Source organism: Scyliorhinus canicula, chromosome 7, assembly GCF_902713615.1.
Source record: "Scyliorhinus canicula chromosome 7, sScyCan1.1, whole genome shotgun sequence".
Taxonomy (NCBI): Eukaryota; Metazoa; Chordata; class Chondrichthyes; order Carcharhiniformes; family Scyliorhinidae; genus Scyliorhinus; species Scyliorhinus canicula.
In genome coordinates, this window is record NC_052152.1 from 115,369,593 (window position 1) to 115,394,688 (window position 25,096).

General features: G+C 47.1%; 2 protein-coding genes across 12 annotated transcripts in view; one reads left to right on the plus strand and one right to left on the minus strand.

Moving 5' to 3' along the window:
• The window catches only part of pir (pirin), a 130,849-nt gene that overhangs the window by 48,830 nt on the left and 56,923 nt on the right, over window positions 1-25,096 (minus strand). The gene's annotated exons all lie outside the window — the stretch shown is intronic.
• The window catches only part of LOC119969293, a 156,901-nt gene continuing 146,948 nt past the window's right edge, over window positions 15,144-25,096 (plus strand). The window contains exon 1 of the mRNA XM_038802724.1: window positions 15,144-15,231. Within this exon, the coding sequence (XP_038658652.1) occupies window positions 15,152-15,231 (80 nt within the window). The 5' untranslated portion in view covers window positions 15,144-15,151. The remainder of the gene's footprint in view (window positions 15,232-25,096) is intronic.

Sequence of the window (25,096 nt, forward strand, 5' to 3'; positions counted from 1 at the left end):
AACCCATTTCAAACCTGGGTTGACCTTGTGTGTGATGCACATACCAGTTATGATCATAAGACCATAAGACATAGAAGCAGAATTAGGCCACTCGGCCCATTGAGTCTGCTTTGCCATTCAATCATGGCTGATATTTTTCTCATCCCCATTCCCCTGCCTTCTCCCCATAACCCCTGATCCACTTATTAATCAAGAACCTATCTGTCTCTGTCTTCAAGATACTCAGTGATTTGGCCTCCACAGCCTTCTGCGGCAAAGAGTTCCACAGATTCACCACCCTCTGGCTGAAGAAATTCCACATCCACTCTATCCAGGCCTCGCAGTATCCTGTAAGTTTCCCCCTCATCCTTCTAAACTCCAACGAGTACCGTCCCAGAGTCCCCATACGACAAGCTGTTCATTCCAGGGATCATTCTTGTGAACCTCCTGTGGACCTTTTCCAAGGCCAGCCCATCCTTCCTTAGATACGGGGCCCAGCACTGCTCACAATACTCCAAGTGGGGTCTGACCAGAAGCCTCAGAAGTACATCCATGGTGTTGTATTCTAGCCCTCTTGACATAAATGCTAACATTGCATTTGCCTTCCTAACTGCCAACTGAACCTGCACTTGAACCTTGTTAGCGGAAGAAATTGCTATATGTGTCAGGATTGGTATAATAAAGATGTCTCTAAGTATTGTAATAGCACAGGTCAAGGGCAAACCAGCAGGCAAAGGGTTAAACATATACCAAGGGAAAACCAGCAAGCAAGGGGTTAAAGTCACCCACATTGGAAATTATTTAATCATCTCACATAGCATTTAAATATTAAAAAGGAAACACAGGAGGCCCCAGTAAGTCTAAGGGATCCATTGTCCAACACATTCGCACCTCTTCTAGAAGTTAAATATGTTAAGCACAAACCCATGAGATTGTGAGGAAACATTGTATTCTTTAATTGTTTTCCCATTACGGGGACCAGAAAATATGCACACTGATCACTTTGTATTGTTCCGAATGATTCAGTGACATCAATACCTGCTTGTGACTCCGAAGAACTTTAAATATATATGCATGTGATTCCGAGGACAGGCAGAGCTGACTTTTGCGAGCGACAGGATGGTCGCGGAGTCTGTCTCTCCTGTGTGCACAGTTTTTCCGAATTAAACAAAGTTTTACCAACACCACGCAGTCGAGAACAGACTTTGAGGTTTTTCTTCCCTCCAACAACCCTAAGAGAATCGTGAACAAGGACTCCCAAGTCCCTTTGTGCTTCTGATTCCCGAAGCATTTCCCCATTTAGAAAGTAGTCTATGCCTAAATTTTTCCTTCCAAAGTGCATAACCTCACATTTTTCCACATTGTAGTTCATCAGCCACTTCATTGCCGACTCTCCTAGCCTGTTCAAATCCCTTGCTTCCTCAATACCACCTGACCCACTACAAAGCTTTGTATCATCTGTAAACATAGCAACAGTGCCTTCAGTTCCTTCTTCCAGATCATTAATGTATATTGTGAAAAGTTGTCCCAGCACAGACCCCTGAGGCAAACCACTAGTCACCTGCTGCCATCCTGAAAAAGTCACCTTTATCTCCTCTCTCTGCCTTCTGCCAGTCAGCCAATCCTCTATCCATGCCAGGATTTTACCCTTAACACCATGGGCCTTATCTTATTTAACAATCTCCTATGCGGTATCTTGTCAAAGGTCTTCTGGAAATCTAAATAAATCATGTTGATTCGCCTTTGTCTAACTTCCTTGTTACCTCCTCAAAGAACTCTAACAGATTTGTCAGACATGACCTCCCTTTGACAAAGCCAAGCTGACTCAGTCCTATTTTACCATGCACTTCCAAATACTTTGCAATCTCATCTTTAATAACGGTCTCTAAAATCTTACCAATGACCGAAGTAAGGCTAAACGGCCTATAATTTCCCGTCTTCTGCCTCCCTCCCTTCTTAAACAGCGGTGTTACATTAGCCACTTTCCAGTCCTCTGGGACCCTTCCTGCCTCCAGTGATTCCTGAAAGATCACCACCAATGCCTCCACCATGTCCTCAGCTATCTCCTTTAGAACCCTGGGGTGTCCTGACACTCTCCAGCAGTAATGGTTTACAGGTTGGGACAAATGGCTGGGTCTAATTTACTGTGACAAATAGCTGGGTCTAATTCACTGTGACAAATGGCTGGGTCTAATTCACTGTGGCAAATGGCTGGGTCTAATTCACTGTGGTACCTCCGTGTGAGTTCAGTATAGGATTTGCACTTTAACCTAACAAGTTGAAATAATTTATTTATACAATGCGACTAACTTATTACAGCTACAGACATCCCCAATTTTACTTAAAATCTTCTGCAGTAAGGAGTATTATGATCAGGGACACACAAAAAGTTTCTTGTGCATTTGAAATGTGACTGATTTTGATGTGTGGATTTAATTTTTATTTGTCCAAAGGATATGGGGCGGGATTCTCCGCTGGCAGGATTCTCCATTGCACTGGCTTCGCATGCACACCCAGGGATTTGCGAATAGCATAGGGGTGCCCACAATGGGAAACCCCATTGGCCGGCTGGCAGGATGGGGAATCCCCAGGGGGACATGAGAATCGTGCCCCGTCGCCCTGACGCCGGCTTCCCCGTTCTCCGGCGCTGATTCTCGGGCGCCCACGGGATTCCCGCTGTGCTGGTCAGGGGCCGTTGACAGCGGGCCCCCCCTGCCGATTCTCCGGGCCCCAATGGGCCGAGTGGCCGGCGAGTTTGGCCGAGTCCCGCTGGCATGGATTTCTCGGGTCCCACACTTGAGGGGCCGTCCTGGAGGGGGGTTCGGGGGGAACCGACTCCACGGTGGCCTGGCCAGCGATCGGAGCCTACCAATCAGCGGGCAGCCTGGTTCCGTGGGGGCCTATTTTACTCCGCGCCAGGCCCCTGTAGGGCTCCGCCATATTGCCCGGGGGCTGGCGCGGAGAAGGGAACCAGCGCGCATTCGCGGAAATATGCTGGCCGTTCGGCGACGGCTGGAGCTGCGGGGACCACCCCGACGCCAATCTAGCCCCCGAGGAGGGGGTGATTTCCCCATTATCGGGGACCGTTGACGCTGGAGTAATTGACGCTGTTTTACACGCCAGCTTGGGGACATAGCCCCATTATTGGAGAATCCTGCCCATGGTCTTTGCTGGCTTGGCCAGCATTTATTGCCCACCCCTAACTGCCCTGAAGAAGGTGGTGGTGAGCCGCCTTCTTGAACCCCTGTGGTGTAGGTACACCCATTGGGGTGTAGCTATTAGGATTTTCACCGAGCAACAGCGAAGGAACGGCCAATATATTTCCAAATCAGGATGGGGTGCGGCTGGGAGGAGAATTGGAGAAGATGATGGTCCCAAATACATTGTAATAATTCATCAACTGAAATAAACAAAAGATAAATCATGCTCATGGTTTTGATGGATTAAAGAAATGGTCAGAACAGAGGATGGCAGCTGGATTGCATTACATGTTACCTCTGGCACCATATGCTATTCCCCAGACTTTTGTAACTAATGGAAAAAAACTTTAATCTCCTGTCCCAATCAAAGTTCAGGAGTGCAGTAAGAATGTTGACACTCTTTTATTAAAGACAGGCACAAAGAAACTGCTCCCCCTTAGCTCTAGTACAAATGCTTTTTAATCTTATAGGCACTGTGAGCCAAAGGATGACATTTTTGACACGCAGCTCAAAACATGAACTACACCCAGAGTGCCTAATGGATTGGAAAAACTGCAATCCATCCCTTTTAAATCAACATCCTTGTGTAAAGATTTAGAGTAACTGTACTGAAAAGTTCTTCTGTCCTGTAAAACAAGTGTCTGAATAATGTTGTAGCAGGCAATGACACAAATATTAAAATAACAGGATTACTCAAGTGTCCTTGCTTTCAAATCCCTTGTTCCTTCCGATTACTGTGTTCACCTCCAGATTCACAACCATCAAGAAAGCTGTGCTTCTCTAAATTCAGGCCTTTTGAGAGTTTAATTGTTCCGCCATTAGTGACTGTACCTTCTGTTGCCTGAGCCTTCACTCCCGATATCCTCCCATAAAACCCGCCACCAGCTCGAATTTACCATTCCCAGTGAAGCAGTTGAGGCTCCTTCATTAAATGTTTTCAAGATAAAGATCGTAGTTTTTTGAGGAATAAAGGAATAAAGGGTTATGGTGTTCGGGCCGGAAAGTGTAGCTGAGTCCACAAAAGATCAGCCATGATGTCATTGAGGGGTCAGATGGTCAGATGGCAGCATGGTAGCATGGTGGTTAGCATAAATGCTTCACAGCTCCAGGGTCCCAGGTTCGATTCCCGGCTGGGTCACTGTCTGTGCGGAGTCTGCACGTCCTCCCCATGTGTGCGTGGGTTTCCTCCGGGTGCTCCGGTTTCCTCCCACAGTCCAAAGATGTGCGGGTTGGGTGGATTGGCCATGCTAAATTGACCGTAGTGTCCTAAAAAGTAAGGTTAAGGGGGAGGGGTTGTTGGGTTACGGGTATAGGGTGGATACGTGGGTTTGAGTAGGGTGATCATTGCTCGGCACAACATTGAGGGCCGAAGGGCCTGTTCTGTGCTGTACTGTTCTAAGTCTAAGTCTAAATCTCACCTCTTTAGCCGAGATTTTGATGGTCTGACCTAATATCTCCTCATGTGGCTTTGCTTCATCCTTTGTTTTATATCGGTCCATCTCAAAGCTCCAACTTCAACCAACACCCTCTCTTACCCTCACACTACTGAAAGTGTGCTCAGCAAAAGGAAGGACCCATATCTCCCCAGCAGGTCTATTTAAAAGGGTCATCACCTATTTCAGGTTGGTTATTGATTGATTACCACTGGTGCTTGCTGTGATTGCAGAAACGTTTGATGCATTCCAGAATTATTTCAAGTTGCTCAGATCTGCAGGGAGTGGTGTGGCCAGTGCTAAAGAGCTTGGTCCCTCCTGACCTCAATGCTTCTGTGGAGACCAGCTGCCGTCAGACATGGGTGCACCAGTCAGCATTCCCATGGGAAGCATAGGATGACTGGAAGACGGAGCAGAGGTCGTGACAAGCAGGATAATCTGCTGGAAGAGGAAGGAGACAGGAATAGGAGGAGGGGGAGAAGTGTTCTAATTCTGCTCCCATTTCATATGAATATAAGAACTAGGAGCAGGAGTAGGCAATTCAGCCCCTCGAACCGTCTCCATTCAATACGATCATAGCTGATCTCCTCTCAGCGTCAATTACACTTTTCTTCCTGTTATCCATAACCCTTTAACCCATTACTAATTTAAGATCCATCAATCTCCTTATATTTACTCAATGTCCCCGCATTCACCAGACTCTGGGGCAGTGAATTCCACAGATTACGACACTTGAGAGAAGTAATTTCTCCTCATCTGTGTTTTAAATCTGCTACCCCTTATCCTAAAACTATGACCTCTCATTCCAGGTTGCCCCACAGGAGGAAGCATCCGCTCTACATCCGCTTTGTCAATACCTTTTATCATCTTATATACCTCAATCTGATCTACTTTAATTCTTCTAAACTTTAGAGAGAATCGTCCTAAACTGCTCAATCTCTCTTCATAAGACAAACCCCATATCTCCTGAATCAATCTAGTGAATATATTTGTGTGTTCATTAGATAAGCAGGTTCATGGTTTCAAGAAGCTGAATCTAGGTCCTTGGGGTTCAATCCCTGGTATTATGCACCACAATTATCTGCTTTTGCTGTCTTCTGGGAATTTACCTGGAGGGCCACCAACCTTTTCTCAACACAGCACTTCTCTCCTCCTTTATACTTCCTCTAGCAAGGCCTCGTGTGCAGCATCCAAAAACCTTGGACCACACTCCCTCCCATTTTGTGTCAGTATTCAATCTTTTCCAATGTCAGTCTGACCTGTACAAAGACTCCCACCACCCACTCCAGCCACCCTGCACCTTCCCTTTAAGAGGAGCAGGCTAACTAAGTAGTGCAGGTCTCCTATTGAGGTATGCAACCACTGACAGCCTGGTTAGCTCAAACTGCACACTACAATCATGGTGAAAATAATCGTTATTAGTGTCACAAGTAGGCTTACATTAACACTGCAATGAAGCTACTGTTAAAATCCTCTCGGCGCCACATGCCGGCACCTGTTCGGGTACACGGAGGGAGAATTCAGAATGTCCAATTCATCTAACAGCACGTCTTTCGGGACTTATGGGAGAAAACCAGAGCGCCCGGAGGAAATCCACAGAGACACGGGGATAACGTGCAGACTCTGCATAGGCAGTGACCCAAGCAGGGAATTGAATCCGGGTTCCTGTAGCTGTGAAGCAACAGTGCTAACCACTGTGCTACCATGTCACCCTGACGAGAAGGTTGTGTGAAGTTGACATACTATCTGAATCCAATTGAACCGGGACAGGGCAGTCCTATATCATGATCCTCAAGCCATTTCCAGGGGCTATCCAACATAGCCACCAGAACCAAGATTTGATTTGATTTATTATTGTCACATGTACTAGTATGCAAAATATTGTTTGTTGCATGCTATATAGACAATGCATATCGTATATAGGGAAGGAAGGAGAGACTGCAGAATATAATGTTACAGTCATAGCTAGGGTGTAGAGAGTTTAAATGAGTTAGAATGAAGTTTTAAAAGCATAGAATGAGAGTAAAAGATAATATTACAGGGTATGCTAGGCACAGCTTGCAAGAAGTCGCCTCGCTCCAGCTCCACCTTGAGGGAGAGGCGATGATGCAGTGATATTGTCGCTGCATTACTAATCCAGGGTTCCTCTGGGGACTTGAGTTCAAATCCCGCCACGGGCAGATGGTGGAATTTAAACTCAATAAAACGTCTGATCATCATGAAATAATTGTTGTAAAAACCCAACTGGTTCAATATGATCTTTAGCGTAGGAAATCTGCTGTTTTACCTAGTTTGGCTTACATGTGACTCTAGGCCCCCTGAAATGGCCTCGCAGGCCACTCAGTTGTATTCAATCGCTACAAAGAAAACACAAAGGAATGAAACCAGACAGACTACCCGGCATTGTCATAGGCACTAGAAACAACTAACGACAAACCTGTCGACCCTGAAAAGTCCTTCCTTATCACTAACATCTGTGCCAAAGTTGGGAGAGCTGTCTCACAGACTAGTCAAGCAACAGCCTGACATAGTCATACTCACAGAATCGTACCTCACAATGTCCCAGACACAATCATTATTCCTGGGTATGTCCTGTTTTACCGGCAGGACAGACCCAGCAGAGGCAGCGACATAGTGGTATACATTTGAGAGGGAGTTGCTTGAGGAGTCCTGAACATATGCTGTGGACACAATGAGGCCTCGTGGGTGCAGGTCAAACATGGGCAAGGAACTCTCCTGCTGATTACCACTTACCATCCCCCATCAGCTGATGAATAAGTGCGCCTCCATGTTGAACACCACTTGGAGGAAGCACTGAGGGTGACAAGGGTGCAGAATATACTCTGGGTGGGGGACTTCAATGTTCATCCCCAAGAGTGGCTCGGTAGTACCACCACAGACCAAGCTGACCGGGTCCTAAAGGACATTGCTGTTTGACTGAGTCTGCAGCAGGTGGTGAGCGAACCAATATGAGAGAAAAACATACTTGACCTCATCCTCACCAATCTGCCTGCTGTACTTGTGTCTGTCCATGACAGTATTGGTAGAAGTGACCACCGCACAGTCCTTGTGGAGACAAAGTCCCACCTTCACCGTGTTAAATGGGATAGATTTTGAACAGATCTAGCAACTCCAGACTGGCATCCATGAGGCACTGTGGGCCATCAGCAGCAGCAGAATTTTATTGAACCACAATCTGTAACTTCATGGCCTGGCATATCCTCCCATTCTACCATTGCCACCAAGTCAGGGAATCATCCCTGATTGAATGAAGAGTGCCAGAGGCATGGCAGGAGCAACATCAGGCATACCGAAAAGTGAGGTGTCAACCTGGTGAAGCTACAATGCAGGACTACTTGTGTGCCAAACAGCATAAGCAAGTTTTAGAGCTATGCGACCCTGCAACCAACATTGAGGATCAGGTCTAAGATCTGCAGTCCTGCTACATCCACCCATGAATGGTGGTGGACAAGTGCACAACTCACTGGAGGAGGAGGCTACACAAATAGCTGTATCCTCAATGATGGGGAAGCCCAGCACATTGGTGCAAAAGATAAAGCTTAAGTTTTTGCAAGAACTTTCAGTCAGAAGTACCGAGTGGATGATCCACCTTGGCGTCCTCCAGAGATCCCCAGTATTGCAGATGTCCGTCTCCAGCCAATTTGATTCACTCCATGTGATATAACAGCTGAAAGCAATGGGGACACTGCAAAGTCTATGGTCGCTGCCAATAGTACTGAAAACTTGTGCTCCAGATCTTGCCACACCCCTAGCCAAGCTTTTGCAGTACAGCTACAACACTAGCATTTACCCAGCAATATGGAAAATTGCCCAGGTATGTCCTGTACACAAGAAACATATCAAATCCAACCCGTCAATTAGAACATAGAACGGTACGGCACAGTACAGGCCCTTCAGCCCACGATGTTGTACCGAGTACAGGCCCAAATTACTTCCCTATCATTCTACTCTCAAACATCCGCAAAGTGATAGAAGGAGTCATTAACAGTGCTATTAAGTGGCACTTACTCAGCAATAATCTGCTCACGTGCGCTCAGTTTGGGTTCTGCGAGGGTCACTCAGGGCCTGACCTCCTTACAGCCTTGGTCGAACATGGACAAAAAAGCTGAATTCCAGAAGTGAGGTGAAAATTACTGCCCTTGACATCAAAGAAGCATTTGACCGAGTATGGCATCAAGGCACCCTAGCAAAACTGGAATCAATGGAAATCATGGGGGAAACTCTATGCCGATTCTAGTCATTCCTGGCACAAAGGAAAATGGTTGTGGTGGTTGGCGGTCAATCATTTGAGGTCCAGGACATCACTGCAGGAGTTCCTCAGGGTAGTAGCTTAGGTCCAAACATTTTCTGTTGCTTCTTCAATGACTTTCCTTTCAACATAAGGTCAGAAGTGGAGTGTTCCCTGATGACTGCACAATGTTCAGCACCATTCGTGGCTCCTCAGACACTGAAGCAGTTCTTGTCCAAATGCAGAAAGACCTGGACAATATCCAGGCTTGGGCTGACAACTGGTAAGTAACATTTGTGCCATATAAGTGCCAGGCAATGGCCATCTCCAACAAGAGAGATTTAACCCCTTGACATTCAATGGCATTACCATCATTGAATTCCACACTAACAACATCCAAGAGGTTACCATTGACCAGAAACTGAACTGGACTGGCCATATAAGTACTGTGGCTTCCAGGGCAGGTCAAAAGCTAGGAATCCTGCAGCGAATAACTCCTGACCCCCCAAAGACTGTCCACCATATACAAGGCACAAGCCAGGAGTGAAATGGAATACTCTCCACTTGCCTGGAGGAGTGCAGCTCCAACAAAACTCAAGAAGCTTGACACCATCCAGAAAAAAGCAGCCTGCTTGATTGCTCCCCCTTCCACAAAACCTTCAAACCCTCCACCACGACGAACGGTGGCAGCCGTGTGTACCATCTACAAGATGCACTGCAGGAATCCACCAAGCTTCCCAGGCAGAACCTTCCAAACCCACGGCCACTACCATCTAGAAGGACAAGGGCAGCAAATACATGAGAGCCCCAGCACCTGGAGGTTCGCCTCCATGTCACTTACCACCCTGGCTTGGAAATATATTACCATTCATTCACTGTCCCTGGGTCAAAATCCTATAACTCCCCTCCTAACAGCACTGTGGATGTACCTACACCACATGGACTGCAGCAGTTCAAGAAAGCAACTCACCACCACCTTTTCAAGGGCAACTAGGGATGGACTGCTAGCCTTGCCAGTGATGCTCACATCCTATAAATGAATTTAAGAAATGAATTTAAGGAACATTAGGCGGGATTCTCCCTTCTGGGGACTAATTCCCCACGCCGGCAGGAAAACCGGTGCCAACCACTCCAGTGTCAACAGCTCCCGAAAGTGAGGAATTTTCCAAATTTTCGGGGGCTAGGTGGACGCTGGAGGGGTTGGCGCCGCTGCAGCCGGCGGCAAAAGGCCGGTGCAGCCGGCGTGATCTCGTGCATGCACGCACCGGCCGGTGTATTTCCGCACATGTGCGAGGGTTCTCTTCTCCGCGCTGGCCCCCGGACAATATGGCGGAGCCCTACAGGGGCCTGGCGCGGAAGAAGGAAGGCTCCCATGGAAACAGCCCGCCCGCAGGATCGGTAGGCCCCAATCGCGGGCCAGGCCACCGTGGGGACCCTGCCCTGGGGTCAGATCCCCCCTCAGCCCCCCTCCCCCCCACCCCCAGGAATGCCCCCGCACACTTACCTGCCAGGTCCCACCATGCGCGAGGTGAGTAATTCACGCCAGTGGGACTGGGAAAAACTGGACGGCCACTTGCCCCATCGGGGCCTGGAGAATCGTTGGGGGGGCCGCTGTCAATGGCCCCCGACCGACGTGGCAGGAATCTCGCCGGCCCCCGAAAATGGCGGCGGAGAATAGGGCAGCCAGCGTCGGGGCAGGATTTGCGCCTCCCCCCGGGATTCTCCGACCCCGCACAGGGTCGGAGAATCCCGGCCATTAGGGTTGAAGTTGAATGTTACACATCTTTGTGTAACTCAAAGTCCACAGTTTCATGATATTTTAACTGATAATCGCCCCTCAATCAAGACATTAAATATATCACATCAAAGCATTTCATACATGCAGCATGCTGGTGGGGGAGGAGGGAGGAAGGGCCTGGATATCATTTTGTAACACCAAAACAATTATTTCTTTAGAATACAGCTAGTTCGTTGCATAAAGTATCGGAAATTCGAATACTAAAAACATTTTTTCTGAAGCTACTGTAGTAGCAGTGAAAATTCCTGTTTAAAGAGATAATAGTTGGGAGAATGCTGTTGACGCACTGTTGATGGGGTTAACTGAGTATTTGGCGGGGACGAAGAAAGTTGCTTAAGAGGTTTTATAACATTTCCGGGAGCTGTGCTGAATCATCCACTTCAACTCCCACACAGCAGGACATTGAAAGAAGCAGAAAAATAATAGCTCAGAAAACCAGATGTGAACAGCCGTTGCAAGCCAGTTAAATTGTTGGTGTAATATTGTGCCAAGGTAGGGCAGCTGTTAACCGAGCAACTGAGCACAGTCCAGGATGGAAAAACCAATATTCCGATCGGGCATTGGCTAGCTGCCTTGAAAGGAGGCAGAGAGGGAAGGTCCCATTCTGTGGGCTGGCAGACATGCCCACTTCCAGTTCTCCATTAAGTACAGAGAGGTGGTAGAAAGTGTCCAGGACCCGGGGAACTAGAAAAGGATAACCAATCTCACAAAAACTGCGATGGTAACTTCAACAGTACTGCTCCACATGACAAACACCAGGCTCAACAGATGTACAAAAAAAAAGCCCTTTAATGTTGGACAGCGCAAAGCAGCAAGGCGCGTTACTGAATGCAGCTGGAAGCAATTTAACCCATTGGCCCATTTCAAAGAGGCCACAGTATGAATCGTTAGCTGTGAAGAGCATCAAGCCAGTACGGAATGGGGAGGCTGGGGGCCTCACTGAGCTCAGGGTTTCGACATTAAACGTTGCGTCATGTCATCGCGCAAAAGCAAAATACTGCAGAGGATGGTGATCAGAAATAAATCCCCTCTCCAAGACCAGCCCAGACCATCTCCACTCCCTGTGGTTATGGTGCAGCCATGAAATCAGGAGTAGGCATTAAGATCTAAAGTTGTTGAACTCAATGTTAAGGTCCGCTGGGTGTTGAGTGCTGAGTAGAAAGTTGGCTGTTGTTCTTGAGCTTCCCATAGTGCGTCATTGGTACACTGTAGGAGACCAAGGACAAAGAGGTCGGAGGTCATGGGCATAGGAGGAGACTGTTCAGCCATCCAATTAGATCATGGCAGAGTGGAAGAGGGACAGATAATAACAAAGGTATGTGGCCAGAAGCTCAGGATGCAGTTTGCAGTCTGAACGGAGGGATTCAGCAAAGTAGTCAGCTGGTCTATGTTGGGCCTCAGTTTAGCCAAGACCACATTGTGAGGAGTGAATACAGTATACTGGAGTTGAAAGAAGTACAAGTATTACAATCCCGGACCAGACCCCAACAGTGGCTAGGATACTGGACAGAAACCCCAATATTTAATTTTAATTTTGTATGACTAAGGAAATTAGACCTCGCTCCAGGAGCAATTTCACAAAAAATGGGGATATGGTATATTAAAACAAACTTTATTACAAACGCAGTATTGAAATATCTTTAACATCACACCAGAAAATAGCTTACAATTACGTCTCAAACAATACTATTCAATACAGTGACACGATGGGCGGGATTCTCTGACCCCCCGCTGGATCGGGGGCTGTCGAATTCTCCGGCGCTGGGGTTTTGGCAGGGGTGGGAATCGTGCCGCGCCGGTCAGGGGCCATGAGCAGCGCCTCCCCTGGCAAATCTCCACCCCACGATGGGCCAAGCAGCCGCCCGTTTTCGGCCGGTCCCGTCGGCGTAAATCATGCCATGTCCGTACCGGCGGGACCTGGCTCTACGGGCATCCTGCAGAGTCCTGTGGGGAGTGGGGGGGGGGGGGGGGGGGGGGGGGGGGGGGGGGGGGGCGTGGGGGGATCTGGCCCCGGGGTGGCCTGGCCCGCAATCGGGCCCACCAATCCGCAGGTGGGCCAGTGCCATGGGGGCACTCTTTCCCTCCGCGCTAGCTGCTGTCAACCTCCGCCATGGCCGGTGCAGGGAACAACCCCCCTGTGCATGCACTGGGATGACGCCAGCACACGCTGGCACTCCCGTGCATACGCCAACTCATGCCGGCCGGTGGAGGCCCTTCGGCGGCGGTTGGCATGGCGTCAAGCCCTTCCGCGCTGGCTGGCGCGGCGCCAAGCCCTATCCCCTGAAGGTGCGAAGGATTCCGCACCTTCCAGGCGCCCGACGCCAGAGTGGTTCACGCCACTCCTCGGCGCCAGTACCGGGCCCCACCGGGTAAGGGAGAATCCCGCCGAATAACCCTCAACTGCTATCTGTACTTCCACTCAAACAACAAATCCATCTCAGATCCCAATTCACTTTTAAATATAGTTAGCATTCAGGAATACTTGATGTACAGAGATATCTTTTGAGACTGTTTAAAAAGATAGACCCGAACTGTGTCATAATAATGCAGAACCTCTGGATGTATTTCTTCAGAAACGTCTCAGTTTGACTTCTAGCCACAAACTAAATCTCTCAAAATGTCCAATTGACTGCTTCAACCCCTGGCTCCTCCCATTAACATTTCACTAAACTGAACACAATATGTCCCTCATTAACTACTCTGCAGGGAACCTTCTTAATATAAAATCCATCAGCCCAAACTTTTTACAATGCTTTAATTGCAAAAAACCTAGCTTTCAACCCAGTGTTTTTAAAAACAGTACTGCCGCAGTCACACACACTAACCCATGTTTTTAACCCTCACTGCACCAAATACACACAATACCATATATCTGAAATTCCTACATTCATCACACAAGTAAATTTCTGCTTCACGTAGATGGTGTGTTTTGGGCCTGGATGGGGAAGAGAGAGGAAGTAGAAGAGCAGGTGTTTTCTTCAACAGAGACCATTCTCATTGGTTGAAGGGTCAAGAACTGGATGACATTGATATTAGGTGACATGAGGAGAACCTTTACTCAGTTTGTGTGGTTAGGACCTGGAATGCTCTGCCTGAGGGTTTGATGGAGGCATATTCAATAGTACCTTTCTAAAAAGGACTGGATCACCCCCTGAAGAAAGCTAATTTGCAATGCGACAGGGAAAGGACCCCCCCACCCCTCCCGGGGTCTAGGTTAGGTTGATTGGCTATGTTAAAATTGCCCCTTCATGTCCAAAAGGCTAGGTGGGGTTACTGGGTTATGGGGATAGGATGGAGACATGGGCTTAAGTAGGGTTCTCTTTCCAAGAGCTGGTGTAGACTTGATGGGCTGAATGGCCTCCTTCTGTACTGTAAATTATATGATTCAATGATAGTTGGACTAGCTGAGTTGCTCATGCAGAGAGCTAGTACGGACACAGCAGACTAAAAGGACCCTTCTGCATTGTAACCATTCAAATTCCCTCAGTCTTTCCATTTTTGTCTCACATTTAAAAATCTTCCCGATCTTCCTTTTATCAATGCAGGTTTTAGCCATCTCTCTTAGTCATTTGGTTCATGATCAGCTTGTGTTTCTTGACATATTTCTCTTTCGAATCATAGAATCACTACAGTACAGGAGCCCATTCGGCCAATTGTGCCTACACTGCTGCACTGACCCTCGAAAAGAGAACCCTAAAGAGGCCCAATCTCCCACCCAAGCCCATAACCCCACCTAACCTTTTGGACACTAAGGGGAAATTTAGCATGGCCAATCCATCTAACCTGCACATCTTTGGACTGTGGGAGGAAACCACATTGAGGGACTGGGTTTGGGTAACTGCAAAATAAGACATCAATAAAGAATGGATGTGTAATTAGCAAATTAATTTCAATATAAATAATTGTGAGGTGATGTCCATTTAGAAGGAAGCAGAAGAGATTGCATGTTCCGTGGGGAAAAAATTGTCTAAATGGACTGGAGCCATCTGGAGGTATCTGGAGGTGCAGACACACAGACAAAAGTAGCAACATAGGTTAGTTAAGTCTGGAAAACAAGTGCTGGGTTACATTTCTAAAGGGATAGAATTGAAAAACAGTGACATGCTAAATTGGTTGGAGCACATTTAGCATACTGTACACATCATTAGTTTCTATATTATCAAAGGGATATAAATGCCCTGAAGAAGGTGCAAAAATGATTGACAGAATGATAACCAGAACCAAGAGCTTACCCATGAATAGCAACTGAATTGACGGGTCTTTTTACTTTAGAAAAGAGAAGCCTGAGGGGTAACTGATAGAGGTCCTTAAGGGTTTGTAGGGTAAATGTCTGGAAGAATTTTTTGACTTGTGGGCGCAACTTGAGCTAATGGCCACAAATATAAGATAGTCTTGCTGCAAAATGAGACATGCTGATGAAGCTCTTTATCTTGTCATCATCAGGACAGACTCAAGAATGCCAAATTTCAAAAGGAACAACATTTTACACTGCATGAGAAGAGAGTGCCGATTGGTTGACAAGAGAACTCTAATTGGTAGAGGTGTCACCATGGAGAATGCATCAGAGAGCAGGTAACTGGCAAGCTTTTGACCGTTAATTTATGCCTGCCGCAATCACAAATGACAAGGTGGGTGCAAAATCTTGCGACACTTGGAAAACGAGATTCTGGCTGGTGAGATCTCGGGCGGGATTCTACCATCGGACGGCTAAGTGCCGCTAAGTAAAAATGGGAGTGTTTTACTCCGGCGTCGGCGCCCGTTCCGGGGCCCCATTCTGCGGCCCACAGGGGGCTAGCACAGCACTGGAGCGGCCCACGCCGCTCCAGCTGCCGATCCCGGCCTGAACCCGGCACTGCGGGGTTCCCCACGCTGGCCCCGACGCCAAATGACACAGGGCAACAGGAGCCAGGACGGAGGAAAGGAGGACCCCTGACAGAGGCCGACCCACCGATCGGAGGGCCCCGATCGCGAGCCAGGCCACTACGGAGGCCACCCCGGGGTCGGACTCCCCTCCCACCCCTGCAGGCCGCTCCCAGACCCTTCAATGCCGAGGTCTCGCCAGCTCAGAGCATGTTAGAACGTCGGTGGCGGCACTCGGCTTTTTGGTGACAGCCGTTCGGCCCGGAGTATTAGCACGCCGGCTCTGGCCGGCCCGGGATGGAGAGTCGGCACATACTCCGACCGGCACCGCGCCGACCATGCCGGCCCCAGTGGCGCAGATTCTCCACTCTGTGAAAAATCACGTCCCGGCATTGGGGCAGCGTGGCGCGATTCGCGCGGCCTGCCGGCGATTTTCCGACCCGACAGGGGGGTCGGTGAATTCTGCCCGACGTTTTCTGATTTTCCCCACCCCTTGCCAGTGATGTCATGAGGACCCAACCCATAAGGGCAGGGACCTCATCTCCATACATTTTAACATAATTAGGGACCTTTCGCGCCATATCGTCCCACACCACCAAGTGGCAGTTCCAAAGGCATTGCCAGGAGGCCAGGAGGCAATGCTTGGGGCAGGGCCTCCGGGGGCTCCATGTGGGGAGCGGAGGTTTTGCCTTGGAAATGGAGGTTCCCTTTTTCACATTGGAGATTGGGTGCCCTTTAAGAACAGTGTCCCGATCTGGGGATTCCCAGTTGCCGACTTTTTCTGGCCCCGCCAGTGTGGCAGTGTAAGCTACGCCTCCAGCATTTGTTTTATCAAAGTGTTTAAAAGGTGACACGGTGGCACAGTGGTTAGCACTGCTGCCTCACAGCACTGAGGACCCGGGTTCAATCCCAGCCCCGGGTCATTGTCCATGTGGAGTCTGCAAATTAATTTCGATATAAATATTGAATATAAATATGGACACATTCTCCCCATGTCTACGTGGGTCTCACCCCTACAACCCAAAGTGTCGGTGGTCTGGCCACGCTAAATTGCCCCATAATTGTAAAATGTTTTTAATAATCAAAATGTTTAAAAATATGGTGGTAAAAGTAGGCAGTGCAGTTGGTGAGCTATACCTACACACCATTTTTCTCGCCTGACCCAACACGTTGAAAAAAGAAAAGAAAATACCGCCCTTTGTTTAAATTCAAATCATGCAAGTTGACTGATTGGTCAAGGCATTGTCATGGGCATTGAACCAAGGAACGGCTGTTCCTCTTTGAGATTTTGTGTTCTCTTATCTGTCCTGAAGAGTGTATGGTGAAAAGCTTCGACAGCATGTGTATTTTTCCAGCAATGCTCAAGTCTTCACTGCCACACAACTATTTATAAAATAGTCAGTAATAAATCCAACAGGTAATTCAGGGGAAATGTCTTTCCTGAGAGAGTGGTTAAGTTGTGGAAATTGTAATGGCAAGGAAAGGTTGAGGTGAGGAGTTTGACGGCAAGCTAGACAAACACATGAGGGAGAAAGGAATAAAAGACAATGTTGATCGGGTGAGATGAAGGAAGATGGGAGGACACTTGTTTGGAGGAAAACCATTGAAGTGGACCTGTTAGGTTGCATGGCCTTTTCCTGTGCTTCAAATGCTGTGCTTCAAATACTATGTCGCAGTGGGATTAAGGGAGGATTGAGTTATTGTAGCCCAAGTAGGCAAAGATGACACAGCTGGAAATGATGGCCTGCTGAGGGATTTTGAGGAGTTTGGGTAGAAATTAAAAGGTAGAACCACACATGTAATAATCTCTAGATTTCTACCTGATGTACACTCAAGGAACACATAAGGGACACGATCTACCCGAATACAGGAAGAGTCCTGTCATGCCTGTCATCTAACGTCCATCTGGGTAGATCGGGGGCCTGAGTGGGGAATGCGCGACCGAGGCTGCATTTAACCCTCATTTTTAAATGGCGTCCCGATCTCGAGCCCCTGTCGCAATCCCCGAACTCCCCCAAGCCCAACTCACGTATAAGGGGGTCCTTGGCCCCCCCAACATAGTGAGACTAGCTGTCTCACTCTAATATGCAGATTTGCCAGGAAGTGTTCCCACCCACAATGAGTGGGATTCACATCATGACATCTCGTGAGATCTAATGCAATCTCGTGAGGCGTGGTGAGCCGGGTAGATCCCGGAAGTGCAGTTCACCAACTGCACCGCCTACTTTTCCCACCATATTTTTAAACACTATGATTTTTTCTGGACAAAAATGTTAAGGATCTTACTAGTTATTGTTGATTTGGGATTGTGTAAAGAGACAGGATTAATTAGTGATCTTACAGCAAATAATTTGTTGGGGAAGAGTGATGATAATATGATAGGATTTCACACTAATTCTGATATGGACATGAATAAGTCCAAAAGCAAGATCTTAAATTTAAACAAAGACAAATGTGGAGATAAGTGGAGTGAGTCAGCTGAGATAAATTGAGAAATTTGATTTTAAGATATGATCAATAAGAAATGGAAAACATTTAAAGAATTAATAATTTACGGCACGGTGGTTCAGTGGTCAGCACTGCTGCCTCAGAGCACCAGGGACCCGGGTTCAATTCTGGCCTTAGGTCACTGTCTGTGCGGTGTTTGCACGTTCTCCACTTGTCTGCATGGGTTTCCTCCAGGTTCTCCGCTTTTCTCCCACAGTCCAAAGATATACATAGATTGGCCATGCTAAATTGCCCCTTAGTGTCCAAAGACGTACAGGTTAGTTGGGGTAATGGCCTGGGTGGGGATGTTCTTTCAGAGGGTGGTTGCACACTCAATGGGTAGAAAGGCCTCCTTCTGCACTGTGGGCATTCTATGATTCTCACGGAATCTAGATTCATCTGAGGCATGAAGACTCCACTGCAAATGTGGTGCGCCATAGCTAACAAGAGAAATTAAGGATAATATTAGATTAAAGGAGGAAGATTACAATGTTCCCAAGAAACATTCCAAAATTGAGGATTGGGAATGTAAAAAAAACCAGGACTAAGAAATTAATAAAGGCGGGGCAATAGAATATGAAAGTAAAGCACGAGACAGATGTAAGAGCTTTTAGAATTCAGCAAAGGAGGAATATAAAAATAAATGATATTTTTCTATTGATACATTAAAAGGGAAAGATCAATAAGGAAAAACAAAGGTAGAGACAGGAAAACTACGAGGGGAAATGAGAAAATGATGAAGTTGATAAACGAATGTTTGCAGGAAATAAACTGGCAGGTCTGTGGAGATAAATCAGGAGAATGGGACTGACTAGGTTATTCTACGGAAAGCCAGCGCAGACTGGGTGGCATGATAGCACAGTGGTTATCACTGTTGCTTCACAGCTCCAGGGTCCCACGTTCGATTCCCGGCTTGGGTCACTATCTGTCCAGAGTCTGCACCTTCTCTCCGTGTCTGCGTGGGTTTTCTCCGGGTGCTCCGGTTTCCCCCCATAAGTCCCGAAAGACGTGATGTTAGGTGAATTGGACATTCTGAATTCTCCCTCTGTGTGCCCGAACAGGCGCCGGAATGTGGTGACTTCATTGCAGTGTTAATGTAAGCCTACTTGTGACACTAAAGAATATCATTATTAGACCCACATGACCTTGCCCTGTGTCATAAATGACACGATGGGCCAGATTTCCATGCTTCTTTCTGTGCAGAATGGAGGTGGGGCTGATTTAAAAATTCCTGCCCTCATCCCAATGGTGTGGGATTTTTATGGCCCTGAGTTAAGGGTCCAGACTGCGATCCCACACGCTAAAATTCTGTCCTTGTCTACTCTAATGAGGGAGTGTGAATTTTACACCCAACACTATTTCCACAGAGCTGGGTGTTTCTTTCAGGTCTGTTTGGTTCACGGTATCTCAGTGGTGTTGTGAGCCATGGGGGAATCTTTGTCTTGAGTCAACTAGCTTCTGACAGGTAGGTTCAAAAGGTGTTGGCAAACTCACATGCCATAATGTAATGTACAATAAATTAAATATGTTTTTAATAGTGATTTATGGTAGGTATGTTTAGAAAAGGTAAGTGATGTTTATATTGACTAGTATTACGAAAGCAGATGTGTTAATTCATTTATCCAGTGGATAAAGTGGTCTTCTTTATTCAAAAGTACTGAGATTCAGATTAAAATTTTTCCTGTAAATTACTATTTTCTTTCATTGAAAGTCCAACCACCTGTTGAGATTTTGAAGCATTGAAATAGATAGTGATCTGTTCCATTACTTCAAAGGTCTTTAACATATTCAGTCCAGCCACCTGTTCAACTTTTGATGCCACACAAATGATAAACATCTGTTCAATTACTTCAAAAGTCTTTAATGTATTCAGCTCTGGATGCTTTGGTGACACAGCTATTCAGTGGAATCTCATTATGAATGCTTGGCTGATTTACCTCATCCGGGGTTATTAATATAGCTTTCAAGAGTACAGTGAGCTTTACACTGATTGATATTTGAATAGATTTTTTAATGCCGTTGTTCTGACAGTTTCATGAGCATTTCAAAGATTTTCCAATGTTGTTATAGGGCTCCTGATTTTTGTCCATTTTTGTGGATAGTGGGTGAGTGGACATTGGGATTTTTCGGGGATCCCGGAGGAGGAGGAAGAATATGGATATGGAGGGGGCATGGGCGGCATGGAAAGAGCATGGGTTATGGAAAGGACATGGGTTATGGAAGGGGCATGGGGCATTGAAGGGCATCAGGGTTGAGGGCTAGTATGTCTAACAGTCGTTTAGAGAACTGGTCTCATGTCTCACAGAAGAGGTGGGCTTTTACACTGCCTGCCTCAGCATCCATTTGCCTCCATTCCAGCCCTGAGCCTGCTTCAGGAGGCAGCAAGTTCCTGCTACACTGCCATGAGAATAGCTAGGGCGGGTACTACCAGGCAGGAGATGGGATTGTGACACCGGGGAATAACCCAAGCCGTGATTCCCACTTTGAGGATATACATTTACGCCCATTCCTCCAGGCCTGAAAATACAAAGGAATACCAGAAATTGTGGGAAATCAAAGGATGAATGAAAGTGGGGAAATTTTAAATTCAAATTGAAGGGTATGACATGGAAGCCTTAACTGAACCTCGGCTGCAAGTCATTCAGGATTGGGAACTAAATGCACCAGGTTATCAGGTCAACAGGAAGGATACAGGAACATGTTAGAGAAGGAGGGGTAGCCTGTTGATAGGATCCAAGCCGGTTAGTAAAGCCAAAGTCAAGGCACAAAGCTTTTCTTTATTGAGAGTTTACTGATGTGTTTAGTCTTACTGCTCTACTCCCATATAGCCCAGTGTCCCAGATATCCCTTTTTTCTACTCTTTTTAGATAAAAGAAACAAAATTTAAACTAAGACAAGGTGGCAGCTCCTGGTGGGGCACTGCAAGTAAACAAAACATCAAAGGAATCCCTTATTTATACGTGCTCAGAGTTAATTAATGCCATCACCTGTTTTTCTGAACCATAACAATATAATTGACAGGGGGCTGTTTAGCACAGGGATAAATTGCTGGCTTTGAAAGCAGACCAAGGCAGGCCAGCAGCACAGTTCGATTCCAGTAACAGCCTCCCCGAATAGGCGCCGGAATGTGGCGACTAGGGGCTTTTCACAGTAACTTCATTTGAAGCCTACTTGTGACAATAAGCGATTTTCATTAACAATGACTTATGATTTAGAATGAAATTACTTCAATAGAAAGAGAGGATATAATCAGAGGTGCGCACGCAGCGGGAATTTAATGGGTACAATTAAAAAATAGAAAAAGATTTTCTATTTCCCATGCTGTAAACATCTATGACTGTATGAGTCTATTTAGTATTGTGGTTTATATGAGATCTGAGTAGCAGTTGCGCAGTGGTAGACTTTGGAGGTGGTGGTGTTCCCATGCATCAGTTGCCCTTGTCTTTCTAGAGGTAGAGGTCAGGGGTTTGGAAGCTGCTCTCAAAGAAGTTTCGGGGAGTTGCTACAGTGCACCTTGCAGATGGCACACAATGCTGCCACCGTGCGTTGGTGGTGGAGGGAGTGAATGTTAGGGGTGGATGGGGTGTCAATCAAGCATGCTGCTGTGTCTCAAGTTGGTGTCAAGATTCTTGAGTGTTGTTGGAGCTGCACTTATTCAAGCAAGTGAACAGTATTCTATCACACTCCTGACTTGTGTCTTGTGGCTTCTGGTAGTCGGAATTTGAGCTGCTTGCTGCAGAATTCCCGGCTCTGACTTGCTCTTGTGACCACTGGAGTTATATGGCTGGTCCAGTTAAGTTTTGTTGGAGGATTCAGTGATGGTAATGCCATTGAATGTCAAGGGACGATGGCTTGATTCTCTCTTACTGGAGATGGTCATTATCAGGTACTTATGTGGCATGAATGTAACTTGCCACTAATCAGCTCATTCCTGGATATTGTCCAGGTCTTGTTGCATTCGGACATGGACTGCTTCAATGTCTGAGGATTCACAAAATGGTGCAGTCATCAGTGAACATCCCCATAGTATGGGCCGAAGTTGGGTGTAGGAAACTACCATGATAACAATGCAACAATGTCCCAGGGCTGAGATTATTGACCTCCAACAGCCACAATCATCTTCCTTTGTGCTAAGTTTGACCCCAACCGGTAACATGTTTCCCCCGATACTCCAGTTTAGCTGGGGCTCTTTGAAGCCAAACTTGGTCAAATGCTGCCTTGATGCCAAGGGCAGTTACTCGAAACTCACCTTTCTTATGTGCAAGTTTTGAACCAAGGCTGAAATGAGGTCAGGAGCTGAGTGACCCTCATGGGACTCAAACTGAGTGTTAGTGAGCAGGTTATTGCTGCTTGATGGCACTGTTGATAACACTTCCCATAATTTTAATGATGCTCAAGAGTAGACTGATAGGGCAGTAATTGGTCCGGTTGGTATTTCCTGTTTTTTGTGTACAAGACACATCTGGGCAATTTTCTGCATTGGCGAATAGATGCCAGTGTTGTAGCTGTTATGGAACAGCTTGGCTAGAGGTGTGGGCAAGTTCTGGAGCACAAGTTGCACAACCCTTCAGTACTCCAGCCGGTATATTGTCAGGCCCATAGTTTTTGCAATATCCACCGCATTCGGTTGTTTCTTGATATCATGTGGGGTGAATCGAAGTGGGAACTCTGGAGGAAGCTGAGATGGATCATCCACTCGGCACTTCTGGCTGAAGACTATTGCGAATGCTTCAACCTTGTCTTTTGCACAGATGTGCTGGGCTTTTCCATCATTGAGGATGGGAATATTTGTGGCGCCTCCTCCTCCTGTTAGTTATTTAATTGTCCACCTCCATTCATGGCAGGATCTGGCAGGACTGCAGTGCTTAGGTCTGATCACTGGTTGTGGGCTCTGCCTATGACATGCTGTTCCACGTTTGGCACACAAATAATCCTGTGTTGTAGCTTCACCAGATTGGCATCTGATTTTCCAGTATACCTGGTGCTGCTCCTGCCATGCACTCTTATACACTTCATTGAACCAAGGTTGAACCCCAGCATGGGGTTTAGGGCAGTACGGTAGCACAAATGGATAGCACTGTGACTTCACAATGCCAGGGTTCCAGGTTCGATTCCCCGCTGGGTCACTGTCTGTGTGGAGTCTGCACGTTCTCCCCGTGTCTGCGTGGGTTTCCCCCGGATGCTCCCGTTTCCTCCCACAGTCCAAAAATGTGCAGGTTATGTGGGTCGGTGCAGACTCGATGGGCCGAATGGTCTGCTTCTGCTCTGTACATTCTATGTTCTACTATGATGGTTATGATAGAGTAAGGAACATACTGGGCCATGAGGTTGCAGATTGGGGTTGAATACAATTCTGATGCCCCACAGTGGGCTGGCCAGTTTTCGCCAGTTTTGAGCTGTTACATCTTTTCAAAATCTATCCCAATTATCATGGTAGTAGTGACAGACAGTTTCCTCAATTTGGAAGTGGCATTTGTCTCCACAAGCACTGAGCATTGATCATTCCTACCGACACTGTCATGGACAGAATAATCTGTGACAGGTATATTGATGAGGACAAGGCCAAATGTGCTTTTCCTTCTTGTTGGTGCCCTCACCAGCTGTCACAGACCCAGCCTAGCAGCTATATCCTTTAGGACTTGGCCAGCTCGCTCAGTAGTGATGCCTCTGAGCTGCTCTGAGTGGTAGACTTTGAAGTCCCCCACCCAGAGTCCATTCTGTGCCCTTGACACCCTCAGTGCTTCTTCAAATTTGTATTCAACATGAAGAATACTGAGAAGGGGGCAGTAGGTGGTAATAAACAGGATATTTCGTTGTCCACGTTTGGCCTGATGCCATGAGACTTCATGGGGTCCAGAGTGTGAATAATGTTTCCACAGAGGTCTGCCCTGATTATAGATGGTCTGGGAGATGTTAGAGATCCCATTTCACTGAAAGCATCGCGTGACTCTGACAAGAGGACAGAAATGCTTTTCTGTTCAGCTTCAGACAAAATGGAAGAATTTTTAAATGCCGCAGAGGTTTGTTTGTCCCAGATGTTTAGGCAGGAACAGGAGGGAACTTGACAGTTGGCCAGTTTCTGGGTAGATGCTGTTCTTCTGCTTCACAATTCATTTGATTGTTCCCCCTGGGCACTGGCTTTACATTTTCAAAATGTTGGATTTCTTACTGCAGAGTTGGAAAAGAACAGCCTTGAGTCTGCTTATAGCTTGGTGCACAGAGTAAATGGAGTATACGTAGAGTAAGTACAGAGTAAACAGATTATAAGCAGAATAAACAGTATATAGGCAGAGTAAAAAGAGAATACACAGAGTAAACAGAGTATACGCCGAGTAAACAGTGTATATACACCATATGCAGAGTAAACATAGTATATACACAAGGTAAATGAGTGTATGCAGAGTAGGCTGTGTAAATGCAGAGTAAAGAGTATATGCAGCGTAAACAAAGTATACACAGAGCAGGGTATATGGAGTATATGCAGAGTCAACGCAGAGTAAATAGAGATTATGCACAGTAAGCAGAGTACATGCAGAGTAAAAAGAGTATATGGAAAGTAAACGAAGTATATAATAAGGATAACCTTTATTATTGTCAAAAGTAGGCTTACATTAACACTGCAATGAAGTTACTGTGAAAAGCCCTCAGTCGCCACATTCCGGCGCCTGTTCGAGTACACAGAGGAAGAATTCAGATCTGGGGACTAAGTTCCCACACCGGCGGGAAAACCGGCGCTAACTACTCTGAACTTTTGGGGGGGGGGGGGGGATGGATAGACGCCAGAGGGGTTGGCGCCACTCCAGCCAGCGGCGAAGGGACGGAGCGAGTTCGTGCATGCGCAGAACAGCCGGCGTGATCTCGCGCATGCGTGGACCAGCCAATGTATTTCCGCGCATATGCAGGCCGGCCGGCGTATTTCCGCGCATGCACAGGGGTTCTCTTCTCCGCGCCGGCCCCCGGGAAATATGGCGGCATGGCACGGAGGAAAGAAATGCCCCCACGGAACAAGAATCGGCAGGGGGGCCGCTGTCTATGGCCCCTGACTGGCGTGGTGGGAATCCCGCCTCCGCCCGAAAAACAGCGCCAGAGA